Source organism: Centruroides vittatus, unplaced genomic scaffold (genome assembly GCF_030686945.1).
Source record: "Centruroides vittatus isolate TY-2023 unplaced genomic scaffold, ASM3068694v2 contig_726, whole genome shotgun sequence".
NCBI classification, from domain to species: Eukaryota; Metazoa; Arthropoda; class Arachnida; order Scorpiones; family Buthidae; genus Centruroides; species Centruroides vittatus.
In genome coordinates, this window is record NW_027122463.1 from 329,684 (window position 1) to 351,067 (window position 21,384).

At 25.2% G+C, this 21,384-nt stretch overlaps 1 protein-coding gene across 2 annotated transcripts in view; it reads right to left on the bottom strand.

Annotated features, from left to right (window-relative positions):
* The window catches only part of Cip4 (formin-binding protein 1-like Cip4), a 76,961-nt gene that overhangs the window by 32,107 nt on the left and 23,470 nt on the right, over nt 1-21,384 (bottom strand). For both annotated transcript variants that reach the window (XM_067277011.1, XM_067277010.1), the window contains exons 3-10: nt 20,770-20,820; nt 13,853-14,000; nt 12,157-12,219; nt 11,174-11,278; nt 7,412-7,540; nt 5,975-6,121; nt 4,026-4,235; nt 809-927 (exon numbers count right to left, since the gene is read on the bottom strand). In XM_067277011.1, coding sequence (XP_067133112.1) covers nt 809-927; nt 4,026-4,235; nt 5,975-6,121; nt 7,412-7,540; nt 11,174-11,278; nt 12,157-12,219; nt 13,853-14,000; nt 20,770-20,820 — 972 coding nt within the window. The remainder of the gene's footprint in view (nt 1-808; nt 928-4,025; nt 4,236-5,974; nt 6,122-7,411; nt 7,541-11,173; nt 11,279-12,156; nt 12,220-13,852; nt 14,001-20,769; nt 20,821-21,384) is intronic.

Consider the following 21,384-nt stretch of genomic DNA (forward strand, 5'->3'; position numbering starts at 1 on the left):
GTAATATATTTAGTCTAAGTCCACAAAACTGAAAGTCCAGAAATCCAGACCACTTCTGGTCCCATACTTGCTGGATATTTGGTCCAATACTATGTTCTAATTTATTCCATTTACTTAAAAGATACATCCTAAATAATTATGAAATGTCTAAATATATCTTCTTTTTTAAGAAATAAATAAAATTATAATACATAATTTTAAAATAATCTTAAATTACTTATTATATTAACTCATATAATAAATTTTTTATACAAAATTGTAAAACTATAAATTAATATTTAATCATTTTTCATTTATATATGACTCTCAATTGACTCTTAATTTTAAATAATGAATATTATATAGTATCAGAATATAAAATATATATATTATTAACTGTATATATTTATGTAATAAATTTTGGAGATTTTTAAAATGGTAACTATCTAGACAGGATAGCTCAAGCAATATTATATCAGTCTATCAGTTGAGTACTAGAGTAAGCTCAACAGATTAGTTCTTTATCTTTAACTCTATCGCATGGGCTCTAAGGTAGGAACTGACTAAAGTGATGGGGTAGGAAAGAGGGGCTATGTCATTGTTCTAAATTCAGTTAGATATGTGCAAGGATAAAATTATTTTTACTTCAACAATAAAGATTTCAGATTTCTTAAATAAATTCTCTTATAAACATTTATTAAAACATTGTTACTGTTATGTCATTCTTATACTTTTTAAAAATTTTTTCAATGATTAAGCTATATCATTAATTAATTGAGAATCAGTATATAAAAAAATGAACAAGTTTAACAAGTTATATTGAAATTACCTTGTTGCAGATTCTTGTTGAATCTGATTATTTATATGTTCAATTTTTTGCTGAAGTTTCTTTTTCCTTTGATTAGGAGGTAAATCACTATAATCATCTTTTGAATCATCAATATGATGCTGTGGATTAATTTATATTATAAAAATTAAAAATAAAAACAACTAATTTAAAGTTGATTACATTTAGTAAATTAAATAAATTCAAATATTTTTTTAACTTTAGATATGTTGTTTTATGAAAATAATTATTAATTTTGTCATTCAATTTTTTCACAGAAATACATAATCATCATTCAAATGCTTTGTTAAAAAATTTCAAGATATATTGTTCTAAATTAAAAACAAATTTAAAATTCTAAAATGTACAATTCAAGTTTCTGGTTAGGAAATAAACTGTACATTTGATCTGATTTAAAAAAAAAAACTAAATTTTATTCATTACATAAGTAAAATTATATAAATACATAAAAAGTTCTAATCTAGAGCAAACTAACATTAATAGAATCTAGACACTCCATTATAAACAGCTTATAGAATATTAAATTAGCATAAGATTCAAATCTATTGATATTCTGTAGTTGTATTATAAATAATATAGGTTATGATTGGCAAATTATAATTTTAAACATAAAACTCATTACATATTTATATAATTCATTATATCTTATTTTCCAGAACTATAAAGCTAATAAAGTAATATTCATTTTCTAAAAAAAGATTTTGCTTGATTATTAAAACTATTTTAAGTATAAAACTTAAAATAGTTTTAATAACTTAACTTAAAACTTAGTTAAAACTTACTTTCAACTAATTTTCTAATTTTTCATAATTTTATTCCATTAAAAAAAAACAATAAACTGATTTTACAAAATACCATTTTTCCTCAATTCTAAGATGAACCATGAGATTGGAATAAAATTTTAATTTTTTTATAGAGGGAAATCTTTCAAGGAATGATGTTAATTAACAACAGGTTATAAAAACAATATAGATGCCATAAAATAGATGAACAGACTACCTATTTATGTATATTATCTATGTATTTCATGGAAATTTGGTAACTATTTCCATGCTCTTCTGCATATACTGTACAATAACATTTCTTTTAATAAAGCAGCATATCATTTCAAAGATAATTTAAATAATAAATAGTAGTTTCAATTAAATGCTAATTACCAGCAAAGCTTCTAATTTGTACTGATGTGATTGTTGAGCAGTATAGGCAAAAAATGTCCACTATTGGTGCATAACGCATCATCACACATTCTACTTGTGATGATTTTTTTGGATCGTAAATTTAATGAATTACAAATGAATTATACAGAGAAAGTCTGGTTCAATAGAGATATTTTTTGTTTAATTGTTTGAACATTTTCTCACAGAAGTGCATAAATAGCAGAATAATCTCTTTAAATTTAATTTTGAGGAAGGTAAATTTCTGATTACTGGCAATACAGCATTTCATTTTAGTACCAAACAATTATAATAGCAAAATTAGAATTATATTCTTGCCCTTTAAATTAAAAGGTAACTTGAAGGTGGCTTAAGTAGTAAAATAAATAAAATTGTTACTTTTTAAATTATATGTAAGAGTAATAAAACATGCTCTTTTCCTTAGCTATCATTTAAGAATTCTTAAAACAGATAATAGAAAAAGTGTCTTAAAACAGATAATAGAAAAAGTGTCTTCTAACTGTCCTTTTGCATGCACATGAGAAAATTAATAGTTTCACTGCTTTCATTTGAGGTTACACATCTGCCTCAATATGTAAAGGTTTAAAATCTTTTCTATGGTGACAGCACAATTAAAAAATAAATTTATTATTTTTTAATTGTGCTGTCACCAGAGAAAAGATGTGACAAATATAAATTAGATAAACCAATGCTTTTCCTTTCTACCAAATATATTTAATATTTGATAGAAAGGTCAACTCTGCCATGAAACTGTTAATTTCCACACATGCATGCAAAAGGACAGAGTTAGAAGACACTTTAATGTATTGTCTATCTTAAGAATTTTCTTAAATTTTGTAAGTTTAAACTTATTTGTCACGACAACTTTTTATCAAATGTATCATTTAGAGGTTCACTACTGATTTTCCAGCACTAATAGCTCAACAGTTCTTTTTATCTAAGCAGAATTATGAGAGGATACTTAAGAACTTCAACAATTGCTTGACTTGTTCACTGGATGACCATAGATACCATTTTGTGTAGTGTATGTTCACTTGGAATATATCATAATTATCTTTCTATTGTAATTTCTATCTCATTTTACTTATGTTCAATGTTATGTTATGGTTTCTAAAAGAGATAAAATGTCAGTAATTTCAAATGTAAACACCAGTACACATTTAATTTAATTTTTTTAGTAATCTATAGCAGTATCAGATCCAGTAATTACATGATGAATTCATAGATATGATAGGTATGTAATTACTGGATCATTAATTGTACTATTGTTACATGTTAAATTTGTCAAACTGTCAATTTGGAAAGACTTTTGAACAAAGCATTCCAGAAAAATCATTGGTTTATCTAATTTATATTTGTGACAAAATTAATTATATTTGCATATCAGCTTATATATTAGTATTATGTCTATAGTACAAAACTGTAATCTTGTTTTGGTGACTTTTTAGACTATGTATTGAGAGAGACAATTTGGAATTACCAATAACTAGTATTATTGGACTCCATCTGTCAGTTCATTCTAAAGAAGAGTTACTGATAAAAACATATGCATAAATAATGTAATTCATGATAACTGTTATTTATCCACAAATTGTCTCTCAAAAATTACAAAATGTAATATAGTGAGTGTAACTCAAAAACTTAAAATTAATTTAATTTCTGAATATCATCTCATTCAATTGACTGTTAATTAGTGATGGGCTCATTCAAATAAAAAGATATTTATTTGATTACTATGTATTACTGGTTCTCAACTGTACAAAAAAACTTTTTTGATAAGACTTCACCAGAAAAATTATTTTACTCAAACATTTTCAGCCAAATTTGATTATGAAAACTGTTGTGTTTATTTTGTTAGTTGAGAGGGGAGCTAACAACTTGCTCCCTTCCTTTTGTAAAAATTTTATTAAATAAACTGACATTAAAATACAATTATTCAAATGAACCCATCTGTACTCAAATTGAGATAAATTTATAAATTAAAAAAAAAAATTTAATTATTATAGTTAAATAATAATTCTTACTTTATTTGAACTAAAAATGCCAAATATTCCCCCTCTTTTCTTTTGTTTATTTGCAGAATATGTTCCTTTTATTGTTTCAGACTTTAAAGTTGATACAGGAGTAGTATTTGATGTGCTATCAGATGATTTTTGATTATTGAGATCCTCAAAACCAAAATCTTCTGGAGGAATATATCCTGTTTTATGCTTTTCTATCACTAATAGGGAATCCTGAAAAAGAAATGCATTTAAAATAAATTAATTATATTTTAGTTTTGATTTAAATAAATTTACAATAAAATAATGATTTTAAATATTCATTTCTCAGTTCCTTGTAAATGAAAAGCAAATTCATTTTTATTTTCTTGACTTATTTAATACTTCAATGTTTACTGTTTGTGGAAAATTAGATTTGATCTACAGAACCAATATTTCACATTAAAAATGAACTTAATTTAATAAAATTTTAGATAAAAACAAAGCCATTATGAATTACGGCTTATTTATAATTAGTAAATTTACTAGGTATTTTCGAAGAAAACAAAACTGAGCTCTAGAGTGTAAAAAAATTAAAACTGGTCTAAATCTGAAATAAAAAATTGCTGTACAGAACAATGTAAATTGACACCAATCAGAAACTCAAGTAACATGTTGCATGCAACCAGCAAACAACTGCCAATTGTATTCATTGCGTACTGCCAGTTGCATACAGACTTTACAAGGTGACTTTAAACTTGAATATCTCAGCCCATAGACTGAATTTAAAAATTTCAGCCCTCATTGACCTTGCTGAGTTGTACATATTTGCAAAAAATCATGTTTAGTGGGTGTACAGTTGCTTTAAGGATTAATCACAAACAAAACACTGTTATGCAGAGCTCTACTCAATACTAAAAACATAATTTGAAAGTTTTTAACTGTTATTTGGTTTTTTTACTTTGAATCAATCAATTAGAAACTAAAGAAATAAAAATGTTAGCGACTTAAATTTAGTTAATAAAACTGTGATTATGTTCTTTTCTTTCAAACATTAATAAATTTCAGAGTTTTCTTTCCAAAACTTAATAAATTTCTAAATAACATTCTTATTTCTTCTTTCTAGTTCTATAAAATATGACCACATCATCTTGCCCACTAGATGTCAGAGGCAATTAAGGCATCAGCCTAATACTCTGGGAAAACAATATCAAATCTGAGTGAACTGAAAAAAACCTCAGGAATTTTTTGGGCTGGTTCTATCTATATATGTTGGACCCCATCCTTCACATTTGATGTCCCACTGTGGATCTGCCAAACCTATAACGGGGCTTGATAAACAAGGCCCTCTTAGTGCCCACAAGGCAGAGAGTTAAAAAGAAAGCCACATCATTTGTAACATAAAAACAAAATATACAATTCAAATTTTTAGTTATCAATAAAACACAAAAAGATTTACACAAAAGTCAGCTTTTGAAATTTATATTTCATTTCTTTTAATATATGCATATTTAAATTCTATTAAACAAATTATAAAGCTTTTTAATAAAAACATTTTAAAAATTTATAAAATACTTTGAACAACAAAAACACTCAAAATAAATTGCAAATTGCAAATAGTAATACAGAACTTCAAGTTTACATTTATGCTATTAAATGTGAAAATAAATCTTCAATCTAAGCCCTTTTATTGAAGATACATACTTAACACTAAAATTTGAAAAAATGAAAACAAAATAGTTTTCTTTTTCTTCTGTTAATAAATTATAAAAGATTTTATTTAATAAGCTTATACATCATATTTATCTAATATTTTGTTGTAGTCTTTAATTCATATTATGACCTAATTTTAAAAATAAAATTAGATCATAATATATAAGTTGATTTCAAAAATAATTTTAATAAATAATCAATGAAAGTGTTAAATGATATTATGATGACCAATCAAATTCCAAAATATTCAATTAATAGCAATAAAATAAAAATAACAATACCTGTCTTGGATCTATAGACTCTGCTGCTTTAATCATTCCATCTAAACATTGATTAATTATAGGAAATACCTGCCGCTGAATATCAGCTGTTTGCTTCATAAAATTTTGAGCAGCAGTAATTCTTTTCTCATCCATATCTTGCAATTGCTATAATACATTTACTATTCATTAATATAATTTATATAATAAAACATCATTTTTCATTAAATAAACTTATAAATAAAAGAAAAATTTATTTTGTTTGTGACAGACTTAGATCTGTGTAAGGCATTTGTAGACAAGTTTATGTTTGGATTTGCAGTAACATTGAATTTTATCATCTTTTCCCTCAAATGTTTTTTGGGAAATTTATCCTTATTTTAATCTGTACACTTTGCTATGAGCTCGTATTTAATATTACTCAATTTTTTTAAGTAGAAAAATATAAAAGTAATGAGCATTTACACAAAAGTTTTAAGAGATTAAAAATTTTGTCCTTTTGAAAAGCAGAAATTCTTTAAATACCATTATTCAGTTAAATGAACATTCTAAAAAAATTAACATGTAATTGTAATTACACATTAGCATTTACAATAAGCACATATAAATATCAACCTTTTCTTAGAATCTCTTTTCTTTCATTTAAACATTTTCAAGATAAAGCTTAAGATCAGTGTTTCAGTTGTTGAAAATTTTAAACCAGATTTCTATGCAGAAAACTAAATTTAATGACAGTTCTACATAATTTAAAAAAACATCTCAAACAGAAGCAGAGATTTTAAAGAAAGAGTAAAATTAATTACTGACTATTAAAAGGCCTATTAACCACTGCCCTGTCAACATGCCAGGGATTCAGACATGAAAGTCCATTTCTATCAGGACAAAATCCAAAATAGAACAGCAGATAGATCATACATCAGATATCTGGAGTTAATGGAAATATACAAGGTGGCTGCAAGAAAAAAAAGCCATCAACTATAAAGAGGATAGAGCAATCCCAAACACGTGGAAAATATATATCAATTCAACAGAATCATCATATTCCACGCAAGATGCTACATACAACCTTTCCATCAATCTGTGACTATAAACTATCCTCCAATCAGCTGCAGCAATGTAAAGATTAAGATCTGTTCAAAAAATGAGCCATTTGAATTTTGAACACCAGCACAAAGATTGTAATAGCATCCAGCACTACATGCCTTTTAAAAATGGATGACAACATTCACTTTCCAAAGTGAGTGGTTCTTTTGCTGGTTTATTGGTTTAGTGACAGTGGAAATTTTATTATTATTATTAACCAGTAATTGGGTGCTGTTTTTTTATTTTTGACTGACTATTTAAAATGAATAATTCATATAATATTTTTCTGTATTTGATTAAAGAGAATCAATCAATAAGTAATATAATTACATATATTTTAATAACAGTTAAAATTTTTAAAAATATTTATACAACCTGAAAAACACTAGGCATAAGTTCATAATAATGCTGATGTTGTAAATCATTTGTTTTTTGAAGTTGATTAGCATATTCTGTTTTACTATCTTCACAAGCTTGTATTTTAGTAGTTAAAACTGTTCTGGCCTGGAAAAGAAATTAATTTTATATACATATATACATTTAAACTTATTTAACTTGTTAAAAATATAATTATTATTGTTAAATAGTTAATCTATTGTCAACTTTATCATTCCCAAATTGTGGAGCAGTTTTTTAAAAATCAAATTATATATCTATAAATTGTTGCAATGTTTGCTACAAAAACTGACATTTAATATGTTTTATTTAAACTGAATGTAACTAGTTAATAACATTTTTTTATTTAAATGCAGTAAAACTTCAATTATCCAAATTAATTGGGATCTTGGGCCATACAGATATGTGGAACATCCAGATAATTTAATTTTTGTTCAAAATAGTCTTCTTCCATCCAAATATCCTGTACGTGTGCATAATTATGTACAAATAAAACATTAAATGCAGAAATGTACATAGAAATAAATACAATTTATTTTCTACATTTAGAAAAATTTAATTTTTATGCATATATGGAACATATACATACATGCCTGTTTACTTTTAACAAAGTTGGAGGGCAATTTGGATAATTGAAGTTTTACTGTATATTGAAATTATTGAAAAAACTTAAAGTTAAAAATTTGAAACTAGTTTTAAGTCTTTTATATCTAATAGATTATAACAAACTAATAATAAAAATAAATTTTATTTCTCTCTTTGAAAAAAATAAATTTTTTTTTCTTCAATATAATAATTTTTTTTAGTGGCAAGAAATTTTTAAAGCTTCTTTGAACATGATTTTAAATTTCCTGTCCAATTGTCCTATTTTAATGTTATCTTATAAAGAGATGGCTTGTCTTCAAGTTGTACTATTAGCAATGTTGGCTCTGGTCCAAGCTGTATGGCCAATGGCAAATTAAAAAATAACTGGCAAACTAAAGAAACTAAAAGAATTCAATTTTAGAATAGTTTCTTATTAGAAACTAATAAAATTCATTGGTACAATCGAAACCGTGTTGTTATTTATATTTGGTATATTGACACAATGAAGTGGCGTTTTCTTAATCAACACTGGGCGAGTTTTCCATCTTTATTTAGTTAGTAAAAGTAGTTAGTTAATAAAATCCAAAATATTCAAAATAATCGACTTACGTGAACCTTTTACTGCTGCGTAATACAAATTCTCACTTAGAAATCAAACATTTTCTTAACCCCTTCCGGGTTCTTCCTCAGGAAAAAACAAGCTGGATCTTCTAAACAAATTTGAACCGTTCAAATTCGTTTAGAAGATCCAGCTTGTTTTTTCCTGAGGAAGAACCCGGAAAGGGTTAAGAAAATGTTTGATTTCTAAGTGAAAATTTGTATTACGCAGCGGTTAAAGGTTCACATAAGTCAATTATTTTGGTTATACACCCTGCTGTGCGGATTGACTTTATATGAAAACACTATCATTTTTGAGACAAGTTATGTAATGAATAAGTTAAGTTTTTAAATTCCTGATTAAGTCTGATAAGTAACATAGAACTAAAAATTGATTATTTAGAAATTATTACTTTATTATCATGAAATTAATCATTTTACTAAAATTACTGAAATTAATCACTAAAAACTAATTACACTTTTGTTTCTTGACTATTATTAAGCAAGCAATTGCTTCAATACATCTAGGTGGATAAACTATAGATCATCATAAATAATACACATGACAAAAGTAAACACTACATGTCATCCATACACGACAAAAAGTGAAACTACTGCTAACTGAAATTTAGAACCAAAAGCAGAATCAAAATCATAATTGAAACTGGAAACGCAAAGCAAAATCTAATACTGAAAATGTAATGTTAGAAGTAGAAACATTACTCAATTGTCAATGTAATTGGTCTGGTAGCCAAGTTTTGAATTCTAAATTTAATGCTATGCTGTTATCAATGAAGAAAGATTGCTAATTCCTTGTTTGGCATTGCCTAAGAAAAAATGTCCAATCACTAGAAACAGAGAATTCACGAAAATGCACAGACAGTATTTTTAATTCTCAAAATAAAGATGTCTTTGGATAACAACTATGATAATCCTAATTAAATCTACATTGTTAATTGTTTAAATTACAATAAACTATAAAAATAATAATCTGTTAAAGAAATATCTATAATTTAAGAAGAACTTAAACTTTCAAAATACAGTGTGTGATTAGTTATAACGAACAGTTCAGACTACGAGCACTTTTGCAAAAAATTTTTATGTTCGGATAACAAACATCTCACAGAACAAACACAAGTGACAAATATAATGAATACCAATTGGTCTTCCCTTGTCTTCAGGTAGCAATTCGATACTTTTTGTAGTGTGGGAGACATCGACATCAATGCTCAACCTGGTATATACTGATCGGATAGTATTCCTCCGAACTTCGAAACTCTCCCTTGAAATTCCAGCCTTTTATTTTTCTGACAGAAACAATTCTTTTATAGTATTTGCGAGACTGTCAGGTGGGCACTCATTAAGTTTTACATGGGTTTTTATTTTCGAAAGGTGAGAGTATAATAGCAAAAGTAGTGTGTGGGCAGAAGATGTCTGATGTTGCTGGAAAGTATGGCTCAAACAGGTCTACAGTAGGCCGCAGTTTAATCTTATCTAAGAAAGATACAGTATAATCAAGAAGACTCAAGCAGCTAAAGGAGTAACAAAAATTACATCTGAGAAATAAAGAACATTGAAGAGCTCATAATGAAACATGAAACTGATCTGACGACAGAAGAATGCCAAGAACCTTTGAAGGAAGAACACCAAGAAACTCGTTGAGATATGTTTTCTTCTGACAAAGAGGCTTAATGCCGATATCTGCTATTAAAGAACTTTTGAAGAAGTGGGAGGATGTTAGAACAATGGTCTTAGAATGGCATCCAAACCAGGTTGAGGTTAATAGGATTGATGATCTCTACAATTACAATGCTATTAATTATTTCTGAAAAATCCTGAAGAAGAGAGAAAAGCAATCAACATTAGACAGATTCTTTAAAACCCACAAATGGAAAAAATATGACTAATGAAAATGCAAAACTGTGTATATATGTATTTTTATTATTACATATAAATAAACGTAGTAAGAAAGTATATATTTTTTATTTTTTGGGATTTCCAGAATGAATTAATCAAATTCCTATAAAAACTTATGGTAAATCAATAATCAGTTAACGAACAAAATTTTGGAACGGATTATGTTCATTAACCGATCACCCACTGTAGTGTGCTTCTTTAAATTAACAAATAAAAAAATTAAAATTCAATAAAGAGAATGAAATTTCATCATTAAGATTAAAAATATTAAAATTAATTGTGTTAATCCTAAACTGTATTTGATAAAACCACCATCATAAATGAAATAATAAAATTAGCCTGTCAATCAAAACATGTTAAATCCATATAGTCTAACTTGAATTTTAAGAAAAAAAATATATATATAATAAATTATATTGTAAAAGGTTAATTATAAATAAATTGAAATAGCTTTCCTATATAGATTTCTTCCACTGAGAGATAATATTGCAAAATTACATACAAATTAAGGCAACAAAGTTTAATATATAATAATAATTCACTGTTGGATTTAGCATGTTTTGGAAATAACTTCTTCAATTATCAACATGATAAACTTAAATTTTGTTATATAAAGAATAAAAAATTTCTGATATAACTTACTTTTTCTACTTCAGCTCTTGACAAGTTTAAATCTGCATCAGCTTTTTGAAAATTGTCATGAGCTTTTTCAGCATCTTTAAAAGCTTTTTCATACGCTTTTTTTGCCTGAAAATAAATTTTCATCAAAAATCAAACTTGATGTTATTAATTAGTTATGCCATAAATTATTAAAATCTTCTATCTTATATTATTTAAAGTAACATTCAAAAATAGAAATTTAATGTAATCTTTTATGCATGTTATCTTTATATGAAATGAAATTATATTTTAAAGTAATCGTAATTTTCTTAAAAATTAACAGTAAAAAATGATAAAGTTTAATTCATATATGTTGAAATTACTTATTGTATTTATTAAATTATTTCCTTGACATAAATGTACTATTGGTCACACAAAAAAATTAAAACTAATACTCTAAATAAATCTAAACAATATTCAGAGATTCAAGAAGTAAAATTTTAATATAGAATATTTACAACTATGAAAGATTTAACAAAAGCTCTTGTAAAAATCAGAATTTGGTGTTCTACTTGTATGTAAAAAAATTCAGATATAAATAATTTAAATTAAGAAAAACTAAAGAATATACAAAAGGTACTAAAAACAATTTATGCTTAAAATAAATTTAATGTTTATTTTTATCCATATAAAAAATTTTTAAATATTTTAAATTAATTTTGATCAATTGTAGTTAAAAGAAAAGAGCAATGCCATAAGGAAAAGCGTTAGAGAATTATATAAAATATTTTAAGAATAAATAATAAATATGAACTCTCATTTGATAAATACTGACCAGATCATTAGTTTAATAACAAAATCATACCAGCTAAGAAAGAAATGTTAAAACTCAAATGAAAATTTATATAGTATTCAAGTAACTTCAGAATTCAAAATAATTTTATTTTTTTAAATTAATAATTTTTCACTCTTATAATTTCATATAACAACATAAATTATTATATTTCACTACAAATATGACTCACCTTGTCTAGCTGACTCAAAGATGCTTGTAGATTTGTTTGAAGTTTTGAACCATCATGCAAATGCTGTTAGAAATAAATCATCAGTAAAATATAAGTTAGTATTATAAATTTCAAATAAAAATTATCAATATTTTTAAACAACATTTTTATTGTTGAATTCATGTCTAAACTGAAAAAAGTCATTTTACTTTCAAAATCATAATTTCAAAATAGATTAATCAAATCAGATCAGATTAAACTATTCTAATTTTCTTTACTGTATAACATTTACATTTATTTCAGTTTTTATTAATGTTTGAAACACAGTAACATGTTCACTATATCATTTTCATTAGTTAATAAATTCAGATAAAAACGTATGATAAGTTAACACTAAAACATTAATTTTAATTACAATACAAAGTAAACGCATAAATTTTAATTATTAAAGCATTATTACTTAAAATGTAACATTAAAAATAAAAAAAATACATAAAATTAGTATTCAATGAAGAAATTTTTAATTTTCATTTCATTTTTAATTTAATAGACAAAAACTTAAGATATTCAGATAGAATAACTGATAATATTAATATTACTTATTTATCAGAATGGGTTATGTATAATTAAAAATTATAATCTCAGATTTTAATTCAAGTTTTTGTTTTACTAACTTAAAAAAAATCATAATTATTTTAAAATTCAAATAATACTTTATCATTCTACGTAAATATGGTACAAACTGCTTATTTACAATAACCAAAAGTGGATTTTATTGGAAACATTTTCAACCTATGATTCAGCCTACATTGGTCAACTGTACACAACTCCAATAAAATCCACTTTTGATTACATGAATGCTGATCATAACCACTTTGGTTATGCATGACCTCCAATAAATGGCATTAAAAATATAATGTCATTTATTGGAGATTCATCCTTTTTCAAAAATTCTCAAAAATGGAAACAGATAGAACCAAACAGTTTCTTTATTAGAATCATATTGTTTTTCTATTAATGTGTGATTCAGAATTTTGAAAATCAAATTCACTGATTATCTGTCATTTTTAAAATTATAAAAAATTCATATATTTGAGTTTCAAAATTCTGAACCAAACATTAATAGGAGAACTAAATAGGATTCTAACACATGAAACTGTTTAATTCTATCTGCTTCCATTTTCAAGATTGTTTGGTAAAGTATTTTTCTCATAAAGAAAGCATTACTTTTTTTAATGCCATCTATGGGAGATCACATGTATAACCAGAGGTTACAATCAGCCTTAAATAAGCAGTTTGTTTCCTTTCTATATAAAATTATGTAAGATAGAACAAATTGATATTAGTTGAAAATAATTTAACATTATATGATAATAAATCTAAATTACTAAGTAATTAAAGACATCAGTAATTTATTTAAACAATCAATCACTAAATCAAACCATTTCGTAATCCAGTAACAGTAAATCTGATTCAAAGCAGTTTATTTCAATGTATTTTGATACATAAATACCGTATTTTACGGACTATAAGACGCACCTTAATTTTTAAGCAATTTTTTTTAAAAAAATACCTATAAGATGCACCTGAATTTTGGAGGCAATTTTTCGAAGAAAAAAGTGCGTCTTATAGTCCGTAAAATATGGTATATATAACTTCTGGACATTACCATCAATTTGACCTTTCATTAAAGAAAACATTTAAAATTATTAAATACCTTTTTCCTTTCTTCCTTCAATTCTTTAACTAGACTACCAATTTCTTTAACTATTTCACTAGTAAAATTTTCTCCAATTAATTCATGTTGTTTAGCAATATCATTCATTTCATTCATTACTTGAAGAAATGATTTATATGAAGAAAACCTAAATATTTAAAAATATATTATTACATATTTGAAACAACTTAAGATGATGATGATCATCATCATCAAAAATACTGAATCACTATCTGTTTATCTTGTATCTTCTTTATAAAATAAATGCTTAATATACTCTATTCTTAATATATTTCTTTATTTTCTCCTATAAACACAATTTTAATATTGATACATGCTTCTTGTCCTTAATTACTTATATTATACTTTTGTCGACTTTGGAATTCTTGTGAACTAGGACTTGTTACGCCGATGGAAGAGAAATACACAATTTCAAATTAAAACATATTTAATGTAATGTAATCCTGCAGGCCACTACAATTCAGCATTTCGGGTAAAAAAAGATAATGTCTGCTGAGGAGGGGCACTGGCCCAAAATGCTGGATTGTAGTGGTATAAGCGTAACAAAAGTATAACACAATTTTAATATATTTGAAAAACTCAATTCTATAGTAATACATGATTTTTTTTAATTTTTTGTCTTTATTACTAGCACTTTTTTAAAATAGAAAAACTAGTTAAATCTTCAAAAATAGTCTTTAATATAACATTTACTTTTTATTAAACATTTTAGGACTTAAATTTAAATGTAAAGACAACAATTAATGAAAAAATTCATAATGACAATACAGAAAAATTATAGCAAAATATATTCACAAATTTAAATATTTTCTAACTGTAAACAATTAATTAAAATCAAAAAAAATGATACTCATATTATAGAAGCTACAGGTAGTTATACATATAGCATAGTTTGTTTAATTTTGTTAAATATATTTGTTTCTGTAATCATCATCAAGAATATTTCAGATTTCTTTAGTAATTGGACATGACTATTTTTAAGATCAACTGATCAGAATGACAAAGTTCTTATGAAACCTCAAAAATTTACAATAATCAAAATCAAAATTTGTATCAATATAAAAATATACATGTCACTTAAATTTTTCAAAATATAAAATTTATTAAACTTTTTTATTTGGAGAAATATGTTCCTAATTTATGATAGATTGAAATAAAAAAGAGAAAAAAAAAATAATAGTTATTTATTGTCTGCCTGAATCCCTAGTTATATCAAAGTTTGTAAAATATTACAAGATATAGCTCAGATCATACATGCAATGCTGATATCACTGAAAGTATTGAAAATGAAATCAAATAATAAATATTTTGTTACTCTATTAGGAAAATTTTCTAGTTACATTTAGCATCACAAGGCCTAAATTGATAATGTGAGTAAAACTACATTCAATACTAATTCAAGTCACTTATATTGTTGATATATTATAAAAAAACAAATAGTACTCCAACAATATATACAAAATAAAAAATAAAATAATTTTGTTTAAATTTCATCCTCATTAATCTGTCTATGGAAAGAATAGACTTGAGAGAAATATCATGCATGATGATATTTCAGTTAAACCAATCAGCACATTCCCTAATGATATTAGCACTTTTCGCTTAATATGTCAGACAATGTGTGAATTTGTTTTTTTCTCACTAGATGGCAGAACGACTTTTCCATTAATTGCGTTAATTTTTATAGCGGGTGATGAAAAAAAGCATTCACACCAGACAACAAATAAATCACACTATAAACCTATTGTCTGACACTGAATATAGTTTATAGTGCAATTTATTTTTATAGCATGCATTAACAGTAAAGAATGATGCATTTAACAACCACTATAGCAAACTTCCTCTTATTCCAATACTAGAACATGTATACATAACACTGTTTATAATGGTGGTGACATGTTTAACAAATGAGGAAGAAACAGGAGATAACTTGTCACAACTAAGTGATCAATGGCTAATATTCATTGGTTAATGCCCAAGTTAATGCAAGACAACAAGACGTTAGTGTCCAATGGGATCAGGTGGCAATCATCAGAACATCATTGAATAGGCAAGCAGTGAAGCATCTTGAGAAATTAGAAATCTTCAAGGCACACATGGGAATTGGTTGTATAAACCATAGAGATGCAGATGCATTGTCAACCGCTTGGAGATCATTTTACAATAATTAATGATAATGCTAATTTCAATGTTATATCTTATATTTATTCTTTTTCACTGTATTTTGACCTCATTTAAGTTGTTTATTTATTTATCTGTACTTTGTCCGCAAGGGCATTTTTCTGTTAATTTTTATATTTATTTCAAATTCATGTTATGTTTGATATTTTATGTTTGATTTTTCTGTAACTGATGAAGAGCATTTAAAACGATTGAAAACATTTTTATTGTATTAAAAGTTTTGCTGGATTTAGTTTTTTATGTATTCCGTTTCCAGTATGTAGTTTATTATATCCAAAGTACAGTAGAGCATCGATTATCCGACCCCCGATTAACCGACTTATCGGTTAACCGACCGCGTTCTAGTCGGCAAATTCAAATGTCTGCTAGTGATGTGGCGCTACAATATTTGGTTGTCTTGGCTACTTTATTATTATTTTTGTTAAATTTTTGCATGTTTTAGCTGGCAGCACTGGCTTGACCATGAAAGGGAGACTAGTATTTAAACCACGCCGAATACACTATACTAATAATGTATTTTTTCATACTTTTCAGTTATCCGACCAACCCCAGTCCCCAATTAAGTCAGATAATCGATGCTCTACTGTAATTCTTTCCATAGACAAACTTTAGTAAAAAGCAAACAAATTTGAAATTGATCATTGATTTATACTCAAGTAAAATTTTGATAAAATATGAAAAAAATTCTGCAATTAGACTTTATATAAAAATCTATTAATAACCGGATTGGAATTTTTAATCATATTTTTAATTTATTTAATTTAAAATATATGCTCTCCACCTCAAATTAGTAGTCTCTTGCCCATGTACATTGTACTTTCCTGCTAGCAATAGTCATGTCAGTCATTTATCTAACTCCATTCTCAAGATTAAGGAAGGACAAACAGACGGCCAATAGTAGGAATTTATAAATCTACAATTTTTCAAATTGCAGCCCAATAAAATAAAGAGTACCATGCAAACAAAATTATTTTAAATTAAATTTGATATTATAATTATTATAGTCCACATCAATACACATTGAAAAATTGTTAATAAAAAAAATGACTTTTCACCTTTGTCATCATTCATTTTTAAGTTATAAAACAACCAGTGAGTAACATTTTATATCAAAATTATCTGTTAATTGTTATTAAATAGTAATTTTAATAATTAATAATAATTTTTTATGATGATATGGTTTCATTTTACTTTCAATATTTACTTATCAAATATAAAACAGCAGAAATTTGAGAAAACTATCCAAGGTCATTTTAAAATATTTCTATTTCACTTGAAACTATATGACTCATTCTTACTTAAACAAACAAAAAAAATCTAATTTAGTCAGACTTTAGTTCTTTCAACAGCCTGAGATAATATATATATATTTATTTATCTAATACACTAGATTTAATACTTGACAGTAGTTAAAATTTCTGCAAGAATTATTTATTAGATTAATAATGAAAATCGAAGATTTCCAATTTATGCTTACTTGATGATGTTCTTTCCTAAACTCCATGAATCATTTTTTTTTATGATCAAAATTAATTAAATAAAATAATTCTTTGGAGTATTTCAATAAATTATATATATATATATATTATATATATATATATAAAATTAAAATCACTTATTATTTTTTTCTTTCTCCTTTCCTCTTTAATTTAAACATTTATTACATGATAAAATATTTTATTTCATCAAAAAATAACTTTTAATATATTTTACCAAGTCAATCAAGTTTGTTGGTTGTATTTTATTGATGTCATAAAATTATGTTCAATATTAAATCACATGATGATATTGACTCAGTGAACAGAGCTAAATTGTTAGAATTTTCTCATACATAACATTAAGATAAAAATTTAATTTTTCATTATCAAAAAATGTTAATTCATATACAAGAGGTATTTTATCTTTTTTATTTGAAATAATGTTTCTTGGTGATAATTTGAATTATGGGATTGGAAAAAGGCTGTAATCAATTTAATTTTTAAAAAGTGATATTTAAATATACTGGTAAGTATTGTATACAGTATTGTATAAATATTGTATACAAGCATATTATTGTATAAAGTGATTTTATAAACAGATATGTAATATTTTATATGGTTAGTTTTAAAAACACTTCAATAATCTAAATTAAAAAATTCTTAATTGTACATAGCAATTTACAGCAATCGACATTTGCATTTATTTGGATTAGTGTTGAAAAAAGCTGAACATTCTCAAAATCGATTAACCAGTTTTCAACTAAACCGATTTCTGTAAAAACTGGTTTTTAAGTACCAGATACTAAACTAGTTTCAAAACCAATTTGAATCCAGTAGAATTAATATTTTATTATTGCATTTTATTACTATTAATAAAGTATTACAGTAAATTCTACAAAATTCACAAATATAACTATCATGTATTATTTCTACCAAAAGAAAAAAAAAACATCAGTGTTTCTTCAATGTTGGTAAATGCCAAAGTCTAAGTGTTTAACAATTAGCATTCAAAAACTTTGTTGTTTTAAAATTAATTCATGCTAGTTTTCACATTTTAATTTTAAAATTTAAACATGAGTACTATGTTAGGAAAGTTAAGGATAGTAAATTGTGCTACATAAAACTGTAATATTTTAGAAATTATTAGTAATATATCAGTTCTGTGTAATTAAATTAAATCCAAGCATAGTTTACCATCATCAAATTTAAAAAAATTAGTGAAGTCAAACAAAAGCAAATAAACACAAAGATACCAATTTCATTTTTTGATTTTGCTAAAACTGCAGTTTATCAAAGATCAGTTAACTGATTTTACCAAAACCTCGTTTTGTTGTCTTCACTAATCTGGATATTATCTACAAGAGTCAGAACCACAATAAAAATTAAATACCATTTGTATAAAAAAACAATTGTATTAGTATGAAAATTTTGAGGATCTAAACAATTATCTCAGAACTGCTACAATCTGTAAAATAATCATCATCATTATTATAAATGCAATTAATGCTAACAGATAATTGGAATAAGAAGATCATGTAAGGAACTCCTTTACCAAGCAGCTATTTGAAAAATTTACATCATTTATACAATTATTAATTTATTGATAATTGTATAAATGATGTAAAGAAGTTCCTTATATGAGCTCTTGATTCAGCTTTGAAACCACTTTTTTTATGATCTGAAATATCAGAGGTCAGAGAAGTTGAAACAATCTGCATCTCTCACTCAACTTGAATGGTCTATCTCAGGGCTTCTTAAACTTTTTTTAATCATGACCCCATTTAGGATTGTGATTTTTTTCGAAACCCCCCTCAAAAAAATATATAAAATAAAGATATATAAATATTTTGTAATATACATATGAAATACAATGAAAATATACATATATATTGAAGATATATACAAATTTGCAAAAACAATAATGGTGTACTACCACAGTTTCACTCTTGTGCTACAATGGAACAGAGACAACTGAAAACACTGAAAAGCAACAACACTACACTAGTTCACACTACAATCAGTGTTGCTGAATCGTTGTCTCGCTGCACCAGAAGTGACACAAAGTGCAACTCACGAAACCTACGACACAAAGCATGCCATTTTCAAACTCTCACAAATTATTTTCAATATTTTTCATTAAAATCTCGTGACCCCAAGATTTCGCTAAGTGACTCCAAGTGGGGTCTCAACCCATAGTTTAAGAAGCCCTGATCTATATGGAAGTTAAAACAGCTCCTAAAAACAAATCTGAAAATAATAATTTAACTTAATATTGAAAATTACAGGAATAAAATCCAATCTAACTCACAATAATATAAAGCAGAATTGGTAGCATATCCAGATATCATTAGAAGTCATTAAGAATAGGTTTGTGCATAAATATACATATTTCTTTCTAGCTCATCTAAAAATACATATAAAAATGTATGTGTCTGAGAGAGAGAGAACGTGTATGTATTTTTACATTTAATATATATTATTTTAATTTTTGGTTAATAAACTTGTGCACCCTCTGCTCCTAAACACACCTGAGCAGAATTATTCAGAATATTGAGTGAAGTATATTGCTACTATCTTCCAACGAATTGCATTATATATCTATCATTCATTTTAAAAAACTGAGTATTTGTAATGCAGTTGATTGGAAGATAATAGCAATATACTTCACTCAATATTCTGAATAATTCTGCTCCTCCTGAACACACTTGTTATTTTATTCTTAGAATTTTTTTCATTAAAATTTTATAAAAAGTTGCAAATAAATTTATGAAAACTATTAAAGAGTGGAAATTTCTCCATAATTTTTAAAACTAGCTGTTAATCTGTTTTAAAAAAAATTTATGAACTTTTACTTTTCAATATTTTTCAATTTTTAAAAATTAAAGGAAAAGAAACTAATTGAATTTATAAAATTCAATGATCATCACTAAAAATCAATGTTTGAAACCTTTCAAATAGGTATATTGCTTTACACTAATTTCAAAAACATATTCAATTTTAGAAAGTATAACTGTTCTAATTACAGTAGCTTCGAGACAGTTTTCTTTAGGTAATTTTTATTGCATCTATAGAGAAAATATTTAATAATGACTACTAAAGATTTGTAATGATAAATTCATAACTTATAAATTTAACAAATAAAATAATTATTTTAAGAGTAAATCATTTTAAAAAACTTTTATGTTTCTTAATTAAATTAGTTTGAATATACAGTATTAACATCAGAAAATTACTTACTGGTATTCCTCCTCATCTTTCTTCTTTGGCTGATAATTTTTTACAAGTCTCCTAGTAAATAATATAAAATATATTTTTCAAAATAATTTAAACATAATAAACTTTTGAACTAGTAAAAGTTCTAACAAACAGTACACCTTTAAATCATCATTACTGCATTATTATTTTGAAATCTACCAAATCCATTTCAATGAAAAATGAACATAAATTTTCAAATTGCTAAATCAATCAACTTTTATTTAAATTAAATAGTAGATTATTATAAAAAATAATTATTACTCCATCTCATAATTTTTCATTTGTTAATGACAAATAAAATTGAGTATTTTTTTTCTCTAAGTGCAGTTATTGATTATTCTCTTTTGATTAATAGACCAATATCAAGCAAGATATTAAACCTTTCTTGATATTAGTCTATTAATAACTTCATTTTCATTGTATATACTAAAGTGCTTTTTTTTTACTTGAAAAAATTTGTAAACAGAAATTCTCTTCTATTTGAAAAAATTTTTCAATATAACAAATATTAAATTAATGGTAATATTTGTTCTGTTTAATAACTAATATAATTTTTATAATGTCAGAGTAATATTTGGCATAACTAAACAAAATTAA